Genomic DNA, 23,297 nt, shown 5'->3' on the forward strand with positions numbered 1-23,297 from the left:
GGTGGCTACCTTCCAGGAGTTTTTCAGGAAAGGTACCATCTCCAGGAGAAAACGTAGACCCTCAGCCTACTGGACCACAGTCTGGCCGAGCAAAGAGAACTGTATGGAGTCTTCGGCACATGCTCTATGTATGCAGCCACTGTGACCACCCATTAATGGCAGAAGTGCCAAAGGGAACTGCTCAGAAGAGGCTGCTACTTTCTTACTGTCCCTTTAAGCCAGGGCCAAAGGTTCCCAAGATCTTCCTAAGAACCGTTAAAATGAAGCAGCCCCTCACCTATCCACCAAGTTGAGTCCCCACTGTCCTAAATGGCAGTCGGCCAGGGGCTGGTGTACAAGGGACAGGTGCTCAGTGGGCTATTTTCAGTCGCTATCAGCTGCATCAGGAGCCGCACATGCTCAGTAGGCAGGCAAGTCTGGGTTGCATTTCCAACTCCAGGCAGCCAAGAGACATCCACCTTTCATAGCTGCCAGGGCAACCAGCTGCTCAGTGTCCTCCCAAGACGGGAGCAATGAAAACAGTATAACCTGGCCAGCCACAGGCCAGCAAGCAAGCTGCACCTCGCATGTCACTGCCTGGGTTATTCTGAGCCGGGTTACTGACACTCCATGGCAACACAGGAACAAAGGGCCGGCGAGAGGGACTTAAATGTCCTGCAAAAGTTGCTAGAAAAGTCAGCAGCTCAGGCTTCTGTTTTCCTAATAAAAGTAGCAGTGGCTTTATTATTAGCTTATCATGTGCCCCTCCAGTGGCTGTTATATGTGAGTAATAATAACAAAGGTCTCCTCTTTGAACAAAGGTTCTTTTTTTGTTTTGCTCGCCACCATGAAGTTGCTATAGTTGGGATACCTCCCAAAATACAGCATGCGGGCCTGCCCCCCACAACACCAACACCGCAGGACTGGTTTTCCTCATCCGTTTACCTCTCACGTCGCCATACCCTGTGATCCGCTTCCAGCATACAACTCTTTGAAAACAAACTGCCCCTCCGTAACCTTTCAATAGCTCTCACTGCCCTATGGATAGAAGACAACCGGCTTAGGACCCCAGGCCCTGATCCCAACCCAGATCCCTTCTCAAGACTGCCCTGGCCATGTTGGGACTGCCCAGGTGGTGTCGTCTGTCCCCCGCCCCCACAACTTCTCTGGGTGAGGCCCTTCCCTGGGCAAGAAGTCCTTCTCAGTCCTTCCTTTGCAGCCCTAGTGCCTGTCGATCCTGCCAAACCCCGGCTCCCTGGACTGCTGTCTCCAATCCCAGCCCAGTGTGATATGGAGGCCCTTCCTGTTCATATCCCCAGTGCTGGGCTATAACCTTTGCCTTCTGCAACCAGACTGTGACTCCTTGGCAGCAGGAACCACTTCTAGTTACGGTGACATCAGCCGTGCCTACCGGCGTACTTGCGTGAACCTATCAAAGATCGTAAGATTGTGCTGTAACTGACTCTCTTTTCCCAAAGTCAGAATAAATTCTTTGAAAGATGTGCTCTTATCTCCTCAGCCCAGATCAGTCCCTCTTATGTAAGTATCTTTTTTATATTATAATAACTATAATTGTAGCCAACATTATTTATTCATTCATTTGTCAAATACTCGTTGAGCACCAACTACATGCCAGGCGCTGTCGTAGACACTGGGGATACAATGAACACCGCCGAGTTTGGGCCTCCTCCTCCACTCTGGGCCTCACTTTGCACGTTTTCCCCACAAACTCCTCACAACCACCCTATCGCTGTCTCCACGTGCCGCTGTGGGAACAGCCCGACAGGTGAGGTAACACATGCACACGGACACACAGGAAAGCGGATGAAGATGGCTCATGACAGTGTTTGCCTTTGTCTCTCTGCTGAGAAAGGCCTGATTCCAATGCACGGCCCAGAGGTTCCCTTCAGAAGACACTCCGAAGGGACATTTACCTACCAAAAATTCACCCCAATGCTTTGCAAAACTGACACCGTGAAGCCTATGAACTAGGACGTGGTGTTAAAGATAAAGAGAAGCCGTGACTATGTGACTCAGCATGGCAACGGGCAGTATGATATACACAGCAGAGGAGTCTGATTCCCAGCCGGACTGTGGGCATCTTTTTTTTTTTTTTTCCTCTCTATTCTTTACAACTTTCCTGAATGGATCCACCCAAACTGGCTTGGGGCAGGTACCGGCATTTAGAAGAAGAAATAAATGCAGCAAAATAAACAAAACAAACAAACAAAAAAGGCCACTCCCATTCCAAATCACCATTCGGTTCCAGGCAGAGGTGGGGATTTTGTTTTGTTCTGTTTCAGGTGATTTTCACCACTGCCTTCCCAAGACACATTTAATTCTTCCCCCATTCCTCCTCTCCTTCCCACATCCCCCCAGTGTCCTATCCTCAGAAAGTCTGTGCTCTGCTCTAACCCATAACAAAGAATTAGATGCCGCATTACCATGGATCTAGTAACCACCACCACCCCCCGCCCCCCCCAGTCTGCAGAGCTCAGATTCAGCTGATTAGAATCAGGCAGCAGCTGTTCCAGTGTTATGACCAAGGCTGAGGAGGCACAAATGTAAACTTCCCTATTCCTGTCAAACCACTGGCTCAGGGCGAGAGAGGATGGTCAGGCTTCACGAACTTGTGAAAAAATACAAGGCTTGGGGCCAGCTCTGCTGCAGAATACACAGGGCAGTTGTCAGAGTTTTGACCTGGGGGCAGCAGGGATTTCCGGGCAGTGAGCTCCCAGGAGCAGACTGGAGTCACCTTTTTTAAACCGTGGGTCACGACCCATTCCTGGGTAGGGAGATCGATGTAGTGGTTCAAGACAAGGTCTCTTTCTTTCTTTTTAAATAAAATAGAGCCAAATAGAATGGAACAAAAGAAAAGAGAGAGAGAAAGAGATGGGGGTACATTAAACATAGTAAGAGTAACTGCTGTTTTCTTCATGAGTTTTTTTTGTTTCAGATGTGTGTGGGTCCTACTCTAAAATGTTTCTAAATGTAGATGCACTGGGTCCAACTGTAAAATGTTTCTTACTGTGAGTCACAGTGAAAAGTTTGGAAGTCACTCCGCCCTGTGTCTTACAGGATCCTAGAATTGACATGAGTTCTGAGTAATTATGACTGCGCCATATAATCATTATCTGTGGAAGCTGGCCTGAGGTCATGCTGGGCTGCAGAAGGAAGTTCCGAGGACGCCGGGTAATAGTGTTCGGGGAGTTACAAAGTAATTCTTTATTGTGTCTTGTTTTCCTTAGTGTTTCTGAGAGCAAAAGTCACATATGTGACACACCTACAAATCTCCTGCTTCACTAGCTTTTCCATAAAGAGGCGATGGCATTCATCTTCTCATTCTTGAGACCTGTCTTCATAAAAGAGAAGCCCAGAAGCTACAGCACTGCCCTCTCACTGTTGACCACAAGGAAATCATTTAACGAGCTTTGATCTTGGATTTGTTTTCACATCTGTTCAATATTTGACTTAGATTGAATTTTTAGAGTCTTCTCCACACCGTACTGCTACTACCCTCCTCTCATATAAATACACTGAATATTGGATGTGGCTTTAGTTTAACTACCCACAGCCGAAACAAACATTTCCCAAGAAGCAAAAGCTCAAAGGCAGCTTTGTCATAGTTCACCTTTCATCAACTAATACACCATGATTCTGTTCGATAAGAAAATCTAACAACAAAGAAGCAGTATCTTAAAAGTATGTCGCTCCATCAGATATTTACAGTTTAGGTCCTAGGAGTGAGTGGCAAATAGCTCACTATATCTCATCTCTCTCCCCAAAAAGTCTCTCATTTGATGATGTATCCGTGAAAAAGATTTTATTCTGAACAAAAGGGATAAATTATAGTAATGAGAAACGAGAGCAACCAACTTAATACAGACATTTCTCATACATTCATTCACCCCTTCAAGAACTTCCTGAATCTTCAATAATGAGAAATTCAAAGAAAGGCTTATTCTATTCTTCTCCCACAGTGGCAAAGAGGGGCACCTTTGTGGACCCTAACAAAAAGTCTATTGACGTTATCCCCTTCATTGGGTAATTGGGCTGGAAAGTCTGAGTGGCAATGGCTTCGGAAACAGTAAAATCAAGTCAGCCCACAAAATAATTTAGAACTTTGCAATCTTCTCTAGGACAGGCCAAAACCTCTTACAACAAAACTCTGCAAAAGTCCAGCCCTTGTTGCTATAATAAAATCAAAACTATGGCTCGCAAATTTGATAAAATGCGGGTCATCTTAGCTTAGAAATATTTCTGAAGCAATATTCCATTTTAAGTATTTGTGTCATGGATGTCACCTGCAAATGCTCTCCGGGATAAAGGGAAAGCCAAACATGGAGGTTCTGGAACAAAAACGGACTTTTCCCCAGTGGCATAATCGTAGTATTAGAGCATGATTAGTTTTATTAATGGGAAGGGAAAGGAAGGATATATGGATAATTAGGACTCAAGTGCTCTTCTCGGTAAGAGCAAATAAAACTCTTCCTGCAGCTAGAGTTGTATGTATAATGAACATGAGAAATGAATATTGGTATGAGAGATGAGAAATAAAAAACACAAACCCAGGTGAAGGAGCCTGATCATTTGCTATTACAAGCTCTCATCTCAGCTCTCAAACACACTGGACTGAGCTGGATTCTAGCATGCACCAGATACAATGTGAATGTGGATGTAGCTAATTTAAGGGACCAAAAAAAAAAAAAAAAAAAAGTCAAGTTCTGAAGAAGACTGATAATGACTGAAACTCTTGAACACCATTCCTTAAAGTACATTACACCTTTTGTTGGCTGTGTAGCCTTAAGCAAGAGTTTTAAACAATTCAAAGGCACATGCCCCAAAAACCTATCTCATGAGCGTAATCATGAGGATTATGGGAAATAACACATAAAAAACAGCTCAACATTTGGCACATATTAGCCACTCAATAAATATTACCTATAATCATCAGAGGTACTTATAGTAAGCAATATTTTCCAAACTTATTTGGTCTTTTTTCCCCTGGAGTATTTAGGATTCCATACAACTTGAGAGATGTTCTAAAGCACACTCATACTAACCAAACCCTATCAAAATCAATGTTTGGGACCTATTATTTGAAGTGTTAACACTAATCAATGTTTGGGACCTATTATTTGAAGTGTTAACACTATTTCTAATCAATATTTAAGAAGACACTTGGGAATAATGTGGGAGACAAAGGGGAAGAAGTTTTGCTTGTTTTTTCTTCTTTTTTCCCCAGTGAGCTAAAAAGAGTACACTACCCAACAAAATATATTAGAACTAAATCTCTATAGCTTTCTTATTTATGCCCCAGTAATGCCATCTAGCTTCACTGAAGCACAGTCAATAAGGTACCACAGCTATTCTGCAAACATCAAACATGGGTCTATTTCCTTTTAAACTTGGTCTAAAGGTCTGCACTAGACAATGTATGGGGCTAGTATAAAGATTTTAGTTAACTACCCTATTATTTACCTCTTTTGGTTAAGTATTTTGTACTTAACATTTGCTTTATGACTAACGTTGAATATATTAGAGTGCATTGCAATTAGGGGTTCTCAGTGTTTTTTTTTAATTCCTAGTAAATATACAAAAACAAAGAGTCTTTTCATAGAATATGCTGTTGACAGTTAACAAGGAGTTGAGTCATGGAGGGAAGACAGGACTAAGGCAACTGTTATTATGATTAGAGCACTCTAGGCTGTAGCACTCACTGGATATTCTGGTTGAAGAGGAAAAAAAAGCTATTGCAACTAAAGGATGATGTGTCCTTTTCCTTCCTTGTAAACATCCTAGTGGTGGTGGTATATTAAATAGCAAAACTTTAGTGGCAATCCATTTCCACTTCAGCCAGACGGACTTGTTTCATTACCTATCTTCACTGTGACACTAGAGGGTCATTTGCTGGATTCTTTGGGCAGCTTAAGAGCTAAAAGCAGGAAAAAACAACCAATGGCACAGTTGCTGATACGGATTCATAAATGCCCTTTTCCCCTTCTCTCTTCTCCATTCTTTCTCGACTTCTCCATCTCTATTCATACCATATTTCCACCTCAACTGGTCTTCCACTCTCTTTCTTTTCAATCATGCTCACAACCACAGTTCCACCCACGATATCAAATGAAACCAAAAGGAACTGCTTCATACCATAGAGAACTGATACTATACCTAGGGAAGGGAAGGAAATTTGGAGGGACTTTATTCCACCACATTCTGTAGATTTTTTTTTTTTCTAGTTATCATAGTGTTTAGCAATTACACAGCGGAGAAAAAATCCTAGAAACTTGCCTGTTATGTCTCCAGATATTGTCAAGTATTCCTTGGGGAGGAAAATAGCCCCCAGGTGAGAAATATTAACCCATCAATTTTTTCCAACGATTAAATTCTTATTAATTCCTACAACTTAGGACTCAACCCCTCCTCTGGTTTAAACACCTCCAATTCTTTTAAACTTACCGCACAGGATCCTTATTTTATATCTTCTTGGCATGAAAAGCCTGCAGCATTATTGAAATGTTTTTAACAATACTGCGTAGAGCAGAATCTAGACTGTGGATACCTAAATTGGTTACAACATCACTGTCCACTAGAAATTTAATGTAAAGCCCATTACATAATATTATGTCATATAATATTAGATAGCATAGGAGAAAACCCAGATGACCTTGGGTACAGCAATAACTTTTTAGAGGCACAATTCATGAAAGAAATAATTAATAAGCTGGACTTCATTAAAATTAAAAACTTCTGCTCTGTGAAAGACAACAAAAGAGAATGAAAAGGCAAGTCACAGAACGGGAGAAAGTATGTCCAAAAGACTCATGTGATAAAGGACTGTTCTTCAAAATATACAAAGAACTCTTAAAACTTAAAAATAAACAAACGCAACAACCTGATTAAAAAATCGGCCAAAGATCTTAACAGACACACCTCACCAAAGAAGATATACAGATGGCAAATAAGCATATGAAAAGATGTTCCGCATCAGATGTCATCAGGAAAATGCAAAATAAAACAACAAGGAGACACCACTACACACCTATGAGCGTGGCCAACACCCAGAACACTGACAACAGCACATGCTGGTGAGGATGTGGAGCAACAGGAACTCTAATTCATTGTTGGTGGAAATGCAAATGGTACAGCCACTTTGGAAGACAATGGAGGTTTCTTAAAAAACTAAACATACTCTACCATAAAACCCAGTAATCACAAGCCTTACTGTTTACCCAAAGGAGCTGAAAACATGTCCACACACAACCTGCACATGGATGTTTACAGCAACTTTATTCATAATTGCCAAAACCTGGAAGCATCCGGTATGTCCCTTCAGTAGGTCAATGGATAAATTATGGTACATCCATAATTAAAAATATTTAAAAATATATTAAAAATATTAAAAATATTAAAAATATTTCTATTTTTTTTGCTAAAAGAAATGAGCCATCGACCCATGAAAAGACACGGAGAAACCTTGAGTGCCTATTAATAAATGAAAGAAGCCAATCCAAAAAGACTACATAATGCATGATTCCAACTATATGTCTTTCTAGGAAACACAAAACTATGGAGGCAGCAAAAAGATCAGTGGTTGCTAGTTTCAAGGAGGGTGGAGGGAAGGGATAAACAGGTGGAGCACAGAGGATGTTTAGGACAATGAGATACTCTGTATGATACTATAATGGTGGATACATGTCATTATACATCTGTCCAAACCGACAGAACGCATAACACCAAGAGATGCAAACTATGGACTTGGGTGATAATGATGTGTCAGTGTAGGTCCATCAATCATAACAAATGTACCACTTTGGTGGGGGATGTTGGCAATGGAGGAGGTTCTGCATGTGTGGGGGCTAGGGGTATGAGAACTCTCTATACCTTCCTCTCAATTTTGCTGTGAACCGAAAACATAACTTTAAAAAAATAAAGTCTTGACAAAGGGGGAGAACAGAGGAGTATTAGGTATGATAGTATTAAGAATAAACTGGTTTACAGAGAGCCAAACAATACCCAGTGAGCCACTTACCTTCCATACTAGGGGAAGGGAAAGCAATCATCATCAGCACAGGAAGAATCATCACTCCATCTACCATTGTACAACTGTGGAGGAAAAATAAGAGATAAAAGTAAAACAAAAAATTTTAACTGTAGGATGACAAATTAAATTAAGCATACTATCTTCAAACTGCCATTCAAGGCCTTTCTTACAAATCCCCCTCACATATGTCGCCTTATTTCTTGCTAAATTTAAACATATACCCTTTACACAGATCTAAACAAATCATCTTAAGGAGTTAATCAGATTTACTTCCTACTAGTGGCCACTCTAAGGTGACTACCCTCTTACAGAGAACTCAATAGGGACATGAAAAATTCTCAGCTATAAGACTAAGCATTCTCAGAGAATTTTAAGTTCGAATTTTATCTTAGCCTATGAAATGCAAAATTGGCACTAAATTTAAAAACTGAGAGGCATGAATAAACTGTTGTAACATGATGTTAAAGATTAAGTGACTGAATAATTCAAGCCAAATTACTGTGTTTGAACCTTACTTCTCCTTTAAAAGAAATTAAAAGTGGAGCATTATCACACGGCCCAAAAGGGGACCAACAACAACAACAAAAAACCAGGGGTGCCTGGCGGCTCAGTCACTGAGCGTCTGCCTTCGGCTCAGGTTATGATCCCAGGAGTCCTGGGATCGAGCTGTGTCGGGCTCCCTGCTCAGCAGGAAGCCTGCTTCTCCCTCTCCCACTCCCCCTGCTTGTGTTCCCTCTCTCGCTGTGTCTCTCTCTGTCAAATAAAACAAATAAAATCCTTAAACAAAAAAATAAATAAATACCTACAACTTATCCCTCATCTATGGCAAAGCAATGCATTCTTACACAAACCTCAAATTTAACAAAGGATACATACAACCAAGACAGCAAGAAATCATGTAAGTTTGTAGTATATCAAACTATACAAATGAGAGAACATAGTTACCTGATATAAATTTAAGGTTGATACTGCCCTGAAACTACATTAGCAAAAGCTCAATTTTTCTAAGTCAAAGGACTACAACAAAGAACGTTTCCATTTAAATAATTCCTGCAAAATTTTGGGAATATGATGAGTTTGGTTATACAAATTCTTTATTACAAGAAATAATTTTTACAAATTAAACCTTTGACTAGTCATCAATCCGCGGGACACCATGCTTCCCCTAGCCACAGGACTTCTGTGGAAGCTGAGAAGCTGTGCCTTTTTCCTTAAATGCTACCCTCCAGCACAGGGTGCTACGTACCCCAACACACACAAACATGCATGTACACTCACACACTATCATCCTTTTTCTGGTACCTTCTACTCATCTTTTTGCTTCCTAGATAGATATAACCTTGCTGGGGAAGCTCTTCTACCCTCCAGAAAATCTCAAGTTACTTTGTTAGTGGTCTTATTTAACCATATTTCTTTATAACTGACACTTAATTTGATTTTTAATTATATAATCGTTTGGATGATTATTTGATTACCACCACAGATCTTCTAAGGTCCATGATAGTAAGGACTGTGTTTGTTGTATCTTTATCATTTTTGGTTTCTTTCTTTCTTATTTTTTTTTTTTAAGATTTTATTTATTTATTTGAGAGAGAGAGAGAATAAGAGTGCACAAGTGGGGGGAGGGGCAGAGGGAAAGGGAGAAGCAGACCAGTTAATTCAGCTATTAAAAATGGTACCTCCAGAAGGAAAGGGGAAAAAGAATGTAGAAAGGAGAATGTTCTGGAATAAAATTCCTGGTGATATTTTTTTTCTAAGATTTTATTTATTTATTTGACAGACAGCGAGAGAGGGAACACAAGCAGGAGGAGTGGGAGAGGGAGAAGCAGACTCCCTGCTGAGCATGGAGCCCGACATGGGGCTAGATCCTAGGACCCTGGGATCACGAACCGAGCTGAAGGCAGACGCTTAACAACTGAGCCACTCAGGCGCCCCTCCTGGTCATATTTTAATTTTAAAAAAATCAGCATGCTAAAGTCCCAATTTGAAGCCCTAAGGATCTATTCCCAATTTTAAAATACGCTAAAAAGAAAATACTGTTTTTAAAGGTAAATTTTCAACTATCCTGCTCTCAAGTATTTTTGGCTAAGAAGTTTCAGATATAAGTTGGCAAAAAAAGAGGGACTGGTAGTGGGAAAAGGGAGTAGCAAAAAAATCAATAGTTCAGGGATGCCTTACTCCAGTGGTTTTCACACTTTTTGGTCTCAGAATAACTGTATAGTCTTAAAAAGTATTGAGGACTCTAAGCAGCTTGTCAACATGAGCCATATCTATCAATATTTCCTCTACTAGAAATTAAAACTGGAGAACTTTTTTAATATTGTGTTTGTTTTAAAACAACAATAAACACACTACCCCGTGTTTTATAAATTAAAAAAAAATTATTTTCTCCAAAAAAAGGTAGTAAGAAAAGTGGCATTATTTCCCATTTTTGTAAATCTCTATATGTTTAGCTTAGTAGAAAGCCACTGGATTCTCATGCATGATTCTGCACTAAGTCTGTCACGCCATGTTGCACTGGCTAAAGTACGTACAGAAAATACAGCCTCACACAGATATATATAAGGACCTCGTGGAACTGCTGAGAAAGTCATGGAGAGTCCACGGGATTCTGGACATTTTGAAAACCACTGCCTTACCCTTTAATTGATCATTCCTTCTACCATGCCATACCAGATAACCAGATGGCACCTGACAGTTTAGGATGCACATTTACCTGATACATGACAAAAATGTTACTGTTCTACAGGTTTAGAAATCTCAACTTCTCTAACATCAAAGAAGTCAGCAAGTCTAATGGTCAAGGAAGAAGGCATTAGACATTTTTTTTAATGCAGGAATAATACTTTATGTACACAACTAAATACTTCTTAAATGAGACATAAACCTATGATAAAAAGGTTCTCAACTGTTCATCTACTTTAGGTTGAACCAAAATCCTTATGCAATGTTCTAAGGTCAAAATGCCTAACTGAAAAATCATAGGTTACTGGGGATTACATCTATTACTTAAAGGATTCAGAGTATAAATTCTTGCCTCTAGTTATACCATCTCCTTTCTATTCTGGGATAAGGCCTTCCATCTCTAGTAATTGATCTGTCTTTCCTTCAGACACAAAGACAATAGCTATTCAGAAAAAGGGTTAGGGACTTCCCATCTTAACTAAGGCACCCTCTTTAAATCAGCACCATCTCTTACAATGTCTCAGGACTACTCTCTTGGGAGAGAGAACAGTCCCATGATAGTCTACTACAAAAAGGTATATCACCAGGGCAGAACAGAACTGCTTTCCAAATCCCATGGTACTTTTTAAACTCCACTTATAGACTAGACTGATTTTCAGTTAAAGAGCTACTGTTTAGCTCAGCTTCTAACATGTGTGGGCTTGAGACCAAGTTTGGCACTTCTTTTGCTCATCACAATTTTATAGCTGGATAAAAACCATAGATACATTGCAATACATTACCCCCCCCCAAAAAAATCAGAAAACATTTTGATATTGGTCACAGAATAATCAAGAGTATAATACACTTCTATATTCAATTTTTGGAACTCATATTAAACAATTTAGTCAATAATCCACTATTAGAATAAAGGATATTTCTAAAACCTAGACTTAAGAACAGATAACAACTTTTTATCTATAATGTTGGGGATAAAGGAAAAGTTGTAAGATGAATTAAGATTCTTCACCATCAGAAAAGTCTACAAAATGTTCATTGTCTAGACAGCCTAAACTCATTTGGTTTGTCCATTTGTTCAACACATAATTTACTGAGTACTTATTCAATAGGGATTTTCTCTCCTCAATTCAATTTCTAATAATCTCCAAGTTAGAAAGAATCTTAAAAGACCAGGTTGGAAGCACCTGGGTGGCTCAGTCGGTTGGGCATCCAGCTCTTGATTTCGTCTCAGGTCATGATCTCGGGGCCCTAAGATCGAGCCCTGCAACGGGCTTCATGCTCAGTGGGGAGTCTGTTTGAGGATTCCCTCTCTCTCTCTCCCTCTGCCCCTCCCCCTGCTCATGCACACTCTCTAAAATAAATAAATAAATCTTAAAAAAAAAAAAAAAAAGACCAGATTGTACAGCTGCCCCTCCCAATTTTAAATGACTTGGGTTGTCACTACTTTTCCACAGTTTTCTTCTTTATATCTCTATATGGTCTATGCTATTCCTTCCATAAGGAAAACAAATATATTCTCTTTAATATAAAAGGTAAAGGCAAAGCAAGGAAAAGGATTAAGAGTAATTCCGTTTTCTCTTAGTTATCTGTCAACATTACATCATTACCATCCAACAGTAGCGGCACATACTAACCAGCCAGACGCTGTGCTTAGAGATCATATGCAGTATCTCATTCAATCTCTCCCCAAAACACTCTAAAATAATACTCGCATTAATCCCATTTTACACATAAGAAAATGGGTGGGTAGAAGTAACTTGCTGCTCAAGGACACAAGGTGAAGCTCAAGACCATCTGACCTGAGTTCAGGTCTTACTCAACCACCACTCACAACCTTCGTTGAACCAGCCAGCCACAGTTTAGCAACCTGCTTTTGTCACCCTTAACGTTTTATCCAAGCTTCGACGCATTCTGTGCTTTTACCATCTTGATTTTCCTCTTAGAAAATAATCTTTTACTCATGGTTATTTGGCCACCTTTCAATCATGCCCTCATCCCATCTCTCTAACCTCAAAATTAATTTCATATGCTCTGCAACCTCAGATTATCTCCCCGATCCCTGAAAAAAAGATCTTGATGTGAAAGGAAAACCAAGCCACTCTGATATTATTCATCAAGTGGTTTCTACCTCCCATCCCCCATCCCACTCTCCGGTCTTGTAGCTCACATCTCGAAATAAAAACAGAAATTAGTGTCAGTCAGGCACATCTGGGACAAAGTTAGATCTAGTAAGACAAATTCTAGACATAAAACTTTGAGGGAAGATATACTTAAGGCAACCACCTCCAAGCAGGACAAAAATCGTCCATTATGTACCAACAATTCTGTCTCTTCTACGCTCAACAGGCAGAGATAACCCAAGGGCAGCTTGCACCAAACTACCTGGGCCTGTAGAAGGGGTGAAAAGAGACATGAGCTGTCAGTTACAGCTGGAAAAAAAAAAAAAAAGGCTAAACCAAAGCCATCATACCATATAAGTCAGGGTCTTTTCTCCAGTTCACAAATGACCTGTGAAATATTTTTAAACACCACGCTGTGTCTGAACTGGCAATGTGTAAGTTGCCAGGGCTTGGTTTTATATAGACTTCACTGCCGCTGGAAGGTTTCTGGTGGGGTGTTACTTTCAGAATATTAGCATGTAATTTGATCTTCTGCGATAGATGAATACAAATAGCTTCTTGGACAAGTCCTATAGAACTGAAACCCAGCCCCTGGATCAGTTCATCCTGTAGTTAGAGGAAATAATTACAGATTATTTCGGGAAAGAAAGGGTTTTGACTGAAAGAGTTACACTACAAACATTCCAGCTGTGACAGATGGACCCAAGATAAGGCTCGGAAAGGAGGGGAAAAGAACAATATAATCTGCAAGGGGTGGGGGTGGGGGGGAGATGAGGCTTAATTGAATGAAAACAAGTGAAAGGTTTAAATTAAGCTCGCATGTAGGAACCAAAGAGAATCCCCAGTACATTTATTTTAATTGTTGTATACAAGACAAAACTGACTTTGCCACACCCCTACCTGATCTACAGATGATGACTGAGCAAATCTTCTGAGATTCTGATGTTGTGATCACCCACTGCATGCCTTACCGGTATCGAAAGACGAGGTTTTATTTCGACACGCTTGACTAGATGGAAACTGTCCCTCATTTTCCACTTCATTCCCTCTGTATCAGATAGCTGTGGCTCTCCTGCTTTGTCTCAACTCATAGGACGCCATCATCTCCCAGCTGTTTTGGTATATTCTCCTAGGCAGCTCAGGGCTCATGCCTCTCCCTCTGGTTCACAAATATTTTTTCATAAAATTCACTCATAAATTCATTTTTTTTTACCTAGTGGTAGGAAGGACCCTGTTATTCCCCACCCCCATAACTCATGGAATTTATTCCATAACTATGGAGTCCACCTAAAATCCCACTTCCTCCCTAAGTCCTCAGTCAGGTGCTGCCTCGGCCCCGTCTTCTCATTTCTAACTATGCCTGAAGTTTCCCCTTTCACCTAATAGTGCAGACCTTTCTACCCCTCCAATTACCAGACAAATGGTGTTTCAGGCACCTACCATCTGACACAACTGTCCCAATTCTAAGACTAATACGGTTAACCTATAATAATTTAAAGACGGGTGAGGCAGGGAGGGGGGTGAAATAAAAAATGTCAGCATCAGGGAGGTATCTCTCTCTCCTTTTTTTTTTTAAATGGGAGACACCAGAGCATATTTCTGTGGAGGTATTTAAAAAAAAAAAAAAACTTTATACGCTAGCTTGACCAAAGCCTTCCTTCTCATCCACGCTACCTACACGCTCAAGCCCATTCCTGCCTCAGACCTTCCCATCCCCACCCCTACATTATATTACCCTGCCATATCTTCTTGATAGCACTTAACACTGTGAAATCTGTTGCTGATTTATTAGTTCATTGATTTTTATTATGTTTCCCCCTCTCCCACCCCTCCTTTCCCACACATCAAAATATAAGTAGCATGAGAGCAAAAATTCTACCTAGCTCATGGCTACATCACCATGCCTGGCACATACCAGGCACTCCATATAAATTAAAACACATTAACTTTAACTTCTTAGTCTATGCTACACTTGGGTTTAGGTGGGAAGAGGGAGGTAAGGTTTAAGGAATTGTATACAGGCTGGCAAGGAAATGACGGCGGGGAGGGGAGTGCTCCTCATCATCAATTTAATATAGTAGCAACCAGGTATTTGAGAAAAATTAAAAGATATCATTTGTAACTTGGATTTCAGTTTTCAAGGGTGTCATCCAAGAGAAGCAGCCAAACCAAAAGACGGCTGGCAGACTCCGGGTATACCAGACAACTCCCTGGTGGACGATATCCCATTTGGAAAGGACTACATGGATCTCTAGTTGCAGACACCAGCTGATCTGCCCAGAGCCATCCCCAGTGACCTCTGAGACAGCTTCTGTAGCTTGAAAATACATCTTCTACAAGTCAGAAATTGACATATTATCTTTTCCTCCCACCCCAGTCTTTTAACAGTTATTGATGCTATTTGAAAAGCCATGCTTCCATGCCTATTAATAACCTTCAGAAAGAACCCCAAGGAAGTGTCAAGAGAAAAACAGATCTGGCTGGTGGAAGTCAAAGACTCAATCAGAGTTACAATTAGCAATTAATATATTTGAACAAAAGGAAAGTTGTAACATCTTCTGTATCATATGTTATCTGTCCAGGAGGGCTAAAACAAAATACTTTGCCAATGAATTCAAGAAATGTCAATCAAGAATACTGGTCTTCACAGAGAGGAACACTTTTAAAAAACCCCTTTACTTAAAATAGACCAGCACCAGATACTAACTTTATCTACACATCAATGACCCCAGGGAATTTTGCGTACAAGGCTGATATCATTAAACCTTTATAGTTATTTACATCTAATCATTTCTATAATTTGAAATACCTGTAGTACAGTTTTTTAAAATTAATTTTATCAACAGTTTCTTCAGGTGACATCTCAAAGAGCAACTAACTCAATCTACTCTAAAATAATGGAATAACGAATTAACAATCTTTCAAAAGACTTTTCTTAGTGGTCGGTCTTTCTCCTCTCCCCTCCCTGGACTAGCATGTGATTAATGGAATTCTCGCACAACTTAGCTTGAAATATGCTTTTGCCAGTCAAGCAGCTAAAGCAGAATCAGATAATTGTGGTATGACTCAACAAATGCACAGCTGTTCATTTAAATATATCCATCAAAAGTATAAATACAATCATGAGAAAGAAAATGAACCGTGTACACAGGGTCAGTGTACAAGTTGAACGGGTTAGCACTGAAGTAACCACAACAGAAAACAAGGAGAAGGGGAGATGGGGCTGGGAAAGATTCTGCATACCAGCTAGAAAGAGACCAGAAAACCAATGTAACTGAAAAACCACCCACCCAACCCAAACACTCACTGGCCTAAATAAGAAATTAATGGCAAGTTAAAAGTAAAAATAAATGTGCTCTACTATGTGGGGAGAGAGAAGCGAAATCTAGGAAATGGCTGATGCCCAAGTACTCTGAGGTGGAAAGCCTATAGGGCAGGAATGAGGAACCCAATCTGTTATTAAAAACAAAACAAAGACCCTAAGGCAGAGGAAAACAGGAGGAACAGGATTCTCGCCTCTGTCCTCTCTCCACAACGTTCGAAGACTGATTATGAAATCATGAAATGTAGGAATCCCTCCAATGGTCCCAAAGCAAATCACGGAAAACTACCACCCCACACCAGGCAACATTTGTTCGAGGCTCTAGGTACATGAGATGGGTGCCACCTGAACATGACGGAAAGGAAACCAAGAAAAGGAAAACAGACAATGTGAAGAGGGGCCAAGGGAGCACTGAAAAAGAGAAAAAAGTGCCTAGTCAGCCCCGCAGACCCCCTTCCTTCCTTGTTCCTCAGGGATGGGCCCGGAGACCCCTCGAAACTTGAGAAGCAAAGGCACTGAAAAGACATGGGAGCCTCTCCTCTTTTAATATGTAATTCAAAATAATAACAAATAAAATGAATATCTAATCCATGATGATGATTTCTAAGCTTTCCCTGAACTATCAAAATCAAGTTCTTGCCAAACAAATCATCTCTCCGGTGGGGGGAGGGGGGGGCACTCACACTTAGCCTGACTACTCAGTCATCTTGCCGGGAAACCATTCATGTTCTCCATATTTACAGGCAAACCTCTCTTGTATTACTATAAGCGACAGCTATTTCAACAACTACCACCGGCCTCAGCCCCTAGTCCCCCCACATCTACCCTCTTCATCCTTCATAGAGAACTTTCTAGAAAGAGAAATCTACAAGCTCCTTCCACATCCTCCCTCTCCTCTATCCAGTCCATCACCAAAACAGCTCTTTGGATCTATAAGGGAGCTTCCTCAAAATGTGGATTCTCAAGCTTCAACTCCAGAGATGTTTATTCGATTGACCTAAGATGGGGCCTAGGAACCCCCAAACCCACAGCAATTCAGGTGGTTCTGAGAATGCTGAGGGTGGGCTCACTTGCCCATTCTGCAGCATGGCGGTGCTGATGACCCCCTTCTGCCCCTGGGTTCCTCCCTGGTTGGGATTCAGAGGTTCCACTCTCTCTGGATCTTTACTTTTATGGTTTGAACCTTCTCAGTTTCCTTGGATGGAGTTTTCCTCTTCTGCCACTCATCCCTTAAATCTTAGTTTCCCACAGAGCCTCACATCTCAGCTCCCTCTTCTCACTCAAGATGGCACCTAATTCCTTAGCTTCAAGGCCACTGAGCTGAGCCTGAACCAGGCAGAGAATGGAATCACCAGTTCTTTACTCATATCCACCCCTCCCCCACCCCATCGAACCCTTATTACCTTCTTCTCCTTCCATATGTCCTTGTCTGTTCACTGTTTATAAAATTAATTTTAAAAAACTGTACTACAGATATTTCAAATTATAGAAACTGAAAAGTATTAAAAAAAACCCTATTTGGGGGCGCCTGGGTGGCTCTGATGGTTAAGCATCTGCCTTCGGTTCAGGTCATGATCCCAGGGTCCTGGGATTGAGTTCCGCATTGGGCTCCCTGCTCAGTGGGGAGCCTGCTTCCCTCTCTCCCACTCCCCCTGCTTGTGTTCCCTCTCTCTCTCTGAAAATAAATAAATAAAATCTTAAAAAAATTTATTAAAAAAACCCTATTTTGACCTCCCAGTTTTAATTATAAAGCACCATCCTACCACCCAGTTTCAAAAATAAGCCATCTTACTTCCTCTATTCTGCCCATTTTCTTCCTGAGGTATTTTAATGAGAATCCCAGATGTCACATCATTTCAACCACAAATTCTCTCACAAATAAGGACTTTTTCTAAATACAACTATAAAATCAACATCTCACCTAACAAAATTAAAAGTATTCCTCCTCCAAATATCATCTAAAAGATAATCAGTGTTTAAATTTGCCCAATTTTCAACTATAAACATCCCCTGCACTTACTCCCCCACCCAGACCCGCCAAAAAAAATTGCAGGGAGAATGGGAACAGCATACCAATAAGAAGTTATTTTCATTGCTTTTCAGTTATTGTAACGAGTGGCTCAGTGTTAGGATTGTGGCAGTATTGAGAATACTCTGTGTATAATGTGGCAGAAAGCTGACGAGTTACTGTGGTACATTCGAATTCTATCATCTCCTGCTGTGTTGGAAGAACCACAATTCTCCACGTGAAATAAAGGCAATACACAGAAGGTTAAGTAAGAACCTTATCACCTGATTTTGAATTGGAAGTATCAGTATGAACTCATGAAATATTTTATATGAAGTTGTCCTCTGTCCCCTGAAAGGCCTAGAGATAATGACCTACCCAGCAGCAGTAAGTATGACTGGTGCTCAGAAAGTGGCGGTAAAACACTACTTCCCACTAAAAGGAAAAGAACAAGCTGAATTGAACTATGAGGTTGCAATCACCAAATCCAGCCAGTAGGAAGTTAGAGGTCAAATGGATGGGTTCTTCAACAGATAAACTATAAGGAAGGGAAAGGGTTACAGGGGGAACCTGAGGTTTAAGAGACTTAGACATAAAAAGATGTGCAAGACTAAAGTACAGTGGCTAGGTATGCACACGCGGGTGATAAAACCATAAAGAAAGGCAACAGAGCAATTACTCCGGAAGTCAAGAAAGCAGCGACTGACCTCTGGAGGGGAAGAGGGGCTGTGACTGGCATGGGACACACCAGGGGCTCGAGGGAGACTGCTAATATTCTGTCTCCTCATCTGTGTTGTGGTCACAAAAAATATTCACCTTATAATAATTAACTAAGTTATGTATGCTTTGTATGGATATCTGCGTCTGTGTCTTATTTTACAATAAAAAAAAAAAGGAGACAAAAACAGAATGTGTGCTGTTAAAAAAAAAGGTGCAGACTGACATACACACACACACACACACACACACACACACACTGAGGAAGTAACAGCACTGCGTATCATGTATACGCAAAAATCTGCCCAGATTTGTGCCACAAATAAGTTTTTGTAATAAACTTCTAAAATATCAACTATTTTTTAAAAGATTTTCATTATTTATTTGTCAGAGAGAGAGTGCAAGTAGGGGGAGCAGCAGAGAGAGAGGGAGAAGCAGGCTTCCCGCTGAGCAAGGAGCCCAATTCAGGGCTCGATCCCAGGACCCTGGGATCATGACCTGAGCTGAAGGCAGACGTTTAACCAACTGAGCCACCCAGGCGTCCCATGAAATATCAACTATTTTTTATCTTCAAATAGGAAAACTGTTTTTTCAACTTCCAAGTTTATTCATTTTTAATAGAGAAATAGGCATCGGTTATCCAGTCATAATCAGAAATAAATTATTAAATAAAATTAACATAATAGCTTATAAGTTGGTCCTTCCTCTCTCTTCCTTCAGTCATATAAGTTTCATGGGTCAAGGATACAGAAAGATTGTAGAGTCCAGATCAATGTTTCCCAAACACTGTGCAACATTATCATCCAACAAGAAAAATTAACATCATAAAGAGGTGAGCCCTCGCAAAGTATCTATACATATATCACAACCCCAATCATAATATGAGCAAGTTTTCTTCTTAGAGAGGAGGGAGTAGTGAAGATACGATTATTTTAAAGTTCATATATTTTTTAAAAACCTCACACATGAAAATAGACGTGAATATTCTATAAAATGGAACTTTAAAATTCTGTCAAAGGAAACTTAAATACAAAAATTTTGTAAAATGGAACTACCCCCATCACAAGGGGTAGTACCACACACATAAGCTCCAAGAGTTAAAAAACTGATCCTGGTACATGTATGGGCAGAGAGATCAATGAAACTAAATGGATATCCCCGAAATAGACCAAAGTGTATACAGGAATGTATAATACAAAAGAAATCAAAGGAGAAAAGCTGGGAGTATTCAGTAAAATTGGAACGACTAGCCAATGGGACAAAGACCACTAATTTTCCACTAAAATTCCTTCTTGGCTGCTTCTTGGGTGCATGTTGACCTGCAGAAATTGCACTCCCCACTCTCTCTTGTAGCTAGATAAGCCCCAAGACTAAGTTCTCACCAATGGAAGTAGAAGTGATCACTTGCCTTGGACTTTCTCCTTTGTCCTTCGCACAGAGGGAGCCCAGATACGCGGAAGCCATCTATGGCCATGAAGATAACTACAGTGACAACTGAACAGAAGGAACAAGAGTCTCAACGACTAGTAGACATCAGAGGTTCTGCTGACCTGGTTTGTTCACACGGGGACTGTTAGGTGAGGAAAAAATCAACTTCTATGTTCTTTGAACCATAGCATATCCCTTGGTTACAGCAACTCAGCCTTATTCTAATTAATAGAGCATCTAGAGAAAAATTAAGTTGGATTCATACCTAACATTCCAGATGGATCAAAGATTTAAACCTGAAAACTGAACCACACGACATCCAAGGAACCATGAGATAGGTTTTTAGCCACAGAAAGTTAGCTCTACAAATCCTTGTGAACATCTGTTATTGACTGTCTCTTCCCCTACAATGTAAGCTCCATGGAACAAGAATTGGGATCGGTTTTCTCCACTATTATATACACTGCTGCCTAGAACAAGTGCCTAATGCCTAAGAGGTATTCCGTAAGTAGCTGTTGAACGAATAAAGTGGTAAATTTAAGTATACTGATTTTTAAATAATCTGCACAGCAAAATAATTTTTATTTTTGTACAAATGACAACATATAAATATCACTTATCACACTTAATTTTGTTAATGCACAGGAGCTGCTTTGAACTGATAACAGAAAGATCAATAACCCAATGGGAAAACGGACGAAGGACACAAACATAGGGGGAACACAACGGGAAATACAAATGGTCTTTAAAATTATGAAAAGATGGTCAAGGTCAATGAAAATACAAATGCAAATTAAAGCTACATTAAACTATCATTTTTCACCTATCCATTTGGCAAAGAAAAACACCTCTGACAATCGTACTGTGATCAGCAAGGGTATGAGGAAGAGTGTTCTCATCCAGTGCTGTTGAAATCTAAAACTTTGGGGCGCCTGGGTGGCTCAGTCGGTTAAGCATCTGCCTTCAGCTCAGGTCATGATCTCAGGGTCCTGGGATCGAGCCCCACATCAGGCTCCCTGCTCAGCAGGGAGGTTGCTTCTCCCTCTCCCCTCTGCTGGTGCTCTCTGTCTTGCTATCTCTCTCTCCTTCTCTCAAACAGATAAATAAAATCTTAAAAAAAAAAAAAAAATCTAAAACTTCGCAAGCCCAGTGAGCAGAGTAACTTGGCAATAAATTTCTACTGTATTTAAAATGTGTGTGTACCCTTTGACACAGCAATTCTACTACTAGAAATGGATCCTACAGAAATGCTCATGAACATGTTTGAAATGCTATCTGTACAAGGTTATAGTCCCTAGAGCCCTGTTCATAATAATAAACAATAGACTAGAAGTCATCTAGGTAGCCATCAACATAGCACTGGTTAAATAAATTATAGCACATGTCCACAGTGGAATACTAGGCATCCATTAAAAAAGAATGCAGTATTAATAAGGAAGATCTTCCAAGAAATATTATCGCAATGAAAAAAGGCACAAAACAGTGTATACTGTTACCATCGGGGTTTAAAAAAAAAAAACACACACACACAGGGGCGCCTGGGTGGCTCAGCTGGTTAAGCGTCTGCTTTCAGTTCAGGTCATGATCCCAGGGTCCTGAGATTGAGCTCCTCTTCAGGCTCGCTGCTCAGAGGGGAGTCTGCTTCTCCCTCTCCCTCCACCCCTCCCCCTGTTTGTATTCTCTCACACTCTCTCTCTCTGTCAAATAAATAAATAAAATCTTTAAACACATACACACACAAGAAACTGCAATAATCTATAGGTTATGTGCTGGTATATTATATATGCCTTGAAATCTCTGAAAGAATACACAAAAAATTGGTTAACAATGGCTGCCTCTAGCAAGAACACTGGGCACCTGGGAGATGGGGAGGAGTGAAACTTATTTTTTCACTCTCTTGTGCCTTTTTAATCTTACAAACAGTGATTATATCACCTTCCTAAAAATAAATATTTTATAAAGAAACAACAATACAAATATTCATCCCCAATCCCCAGTTATCTGAAAACTTCTCTGGTGATTCTCACTGTCAAACACACTAGGGAACTACTGCGCGGAACAACTTTAACCCTGTTTCATAATTAAGAATCACAGGGTTAGCAATTAACAAACACCACCATCTCTTCCTTCCTCCATCAAATAAATACATATGCGAAATAAAGTCAGCCTCTTAATTCCATCCCAGTTATTCATTACTTCCTCTTAAAACTAATTCAACCCCATACCACCTTAAATGGGCATGAAAATCGCTCAACATGCTCCAAGGATGGTAGCCAGAACCAACAACTATACTAATATATTAACACAGCCTAGTGCCAAAGAAGTTCCTTCCAGGCACCCAGAAGATGAAAATTTGACGTAACCGACATCTCGGCAACAGCACAAAGCTGTGCATCATCTGCCTTGGAAAATAAGAACTCACATCATTAAGACTAAAAAGTCCAATGTCAACAGCCGTGGCTTTTGTTTTCTCCCTCATGTGAAAGGTCTCCCCCCGGATCCCCCTTTAAATTATAGGCTAACCCCTCACTTGAGGACTGGTCATTATGTTACAGCCTTATAAGGAACACTAAGCAGTCATTATTTAGACTGAGATTCTGCTTAAAAGGGAAAATGTCCACAACTTATCAAGTGCAAGGAAAAAGCAAGTTGTAAAACAAAATGTGTAGTCATGTTCATCAATTTTTAAACATAATTAATATGCAGATTTTATTTGTAATACGGTAAGATTTGTATATGGAAAAGTATGTGTTCCAAATTACTAGCTTTGGGTAAAAGAGGAAAGGCAGGGAGGAAATTTTACCTGTTTATATGTCTGTATTTTATACTGTTTTGTACTATTTTGAAATTAAATAATCAAGGGGCGCCTGGGTGGTTCATTCGGTTAAGCAGTGGACTTTGCCTCAGTTCATGATCTTGGGGTCCTGGGATTGAGCCACATGGGGCTCCCTGCTCAGTAGGGAGCCTGCTTCTCCCTCTCCCCCTCCCCTG

At 40.4% G+C, this 23,297-nt stretch overlaps 1 protein-coding gene across 1 annotated transcript in view; it reads right to left on the minus strand.

Annotated features, from left to right (window-relative positions):
• ACVR1 (activin A receptor type 1) overlaps positions 1-23,297 on the minus strand; it is a 73,760-nt gene that overhangs the window by 49,913 nt on the left and 550 nt on the right. The window contains exon 2 of the mRNA XM_021702709.1: positions 8,015-8,088. Coding sequence (XP_021558384.1) covers positions 8,015-8,081 — 67 coding nt within the window. The 5' untranslated portion in view covers positions 8,082-8,088. The remainder of the gene's footprint in view (positions 1-8,014; positions 8,089-23,297) is intronic.

The sequence above is a fragment of the Neomonachus schauinslandi genome, chromosome 3 (genome assembly GCF_002201575.2).
Source record: "Neomonachus schauinslandi chromosome 3, ASM220157v2, whole genome shotgun sequence".
NCBI classification, from domain to species: domain Eukaryota; kingdom Metazoa; phylum Chordata; class Mammalia; order Carnivora; family Phocidae; genus Neomonachus; species Neomonachus schauinslandi.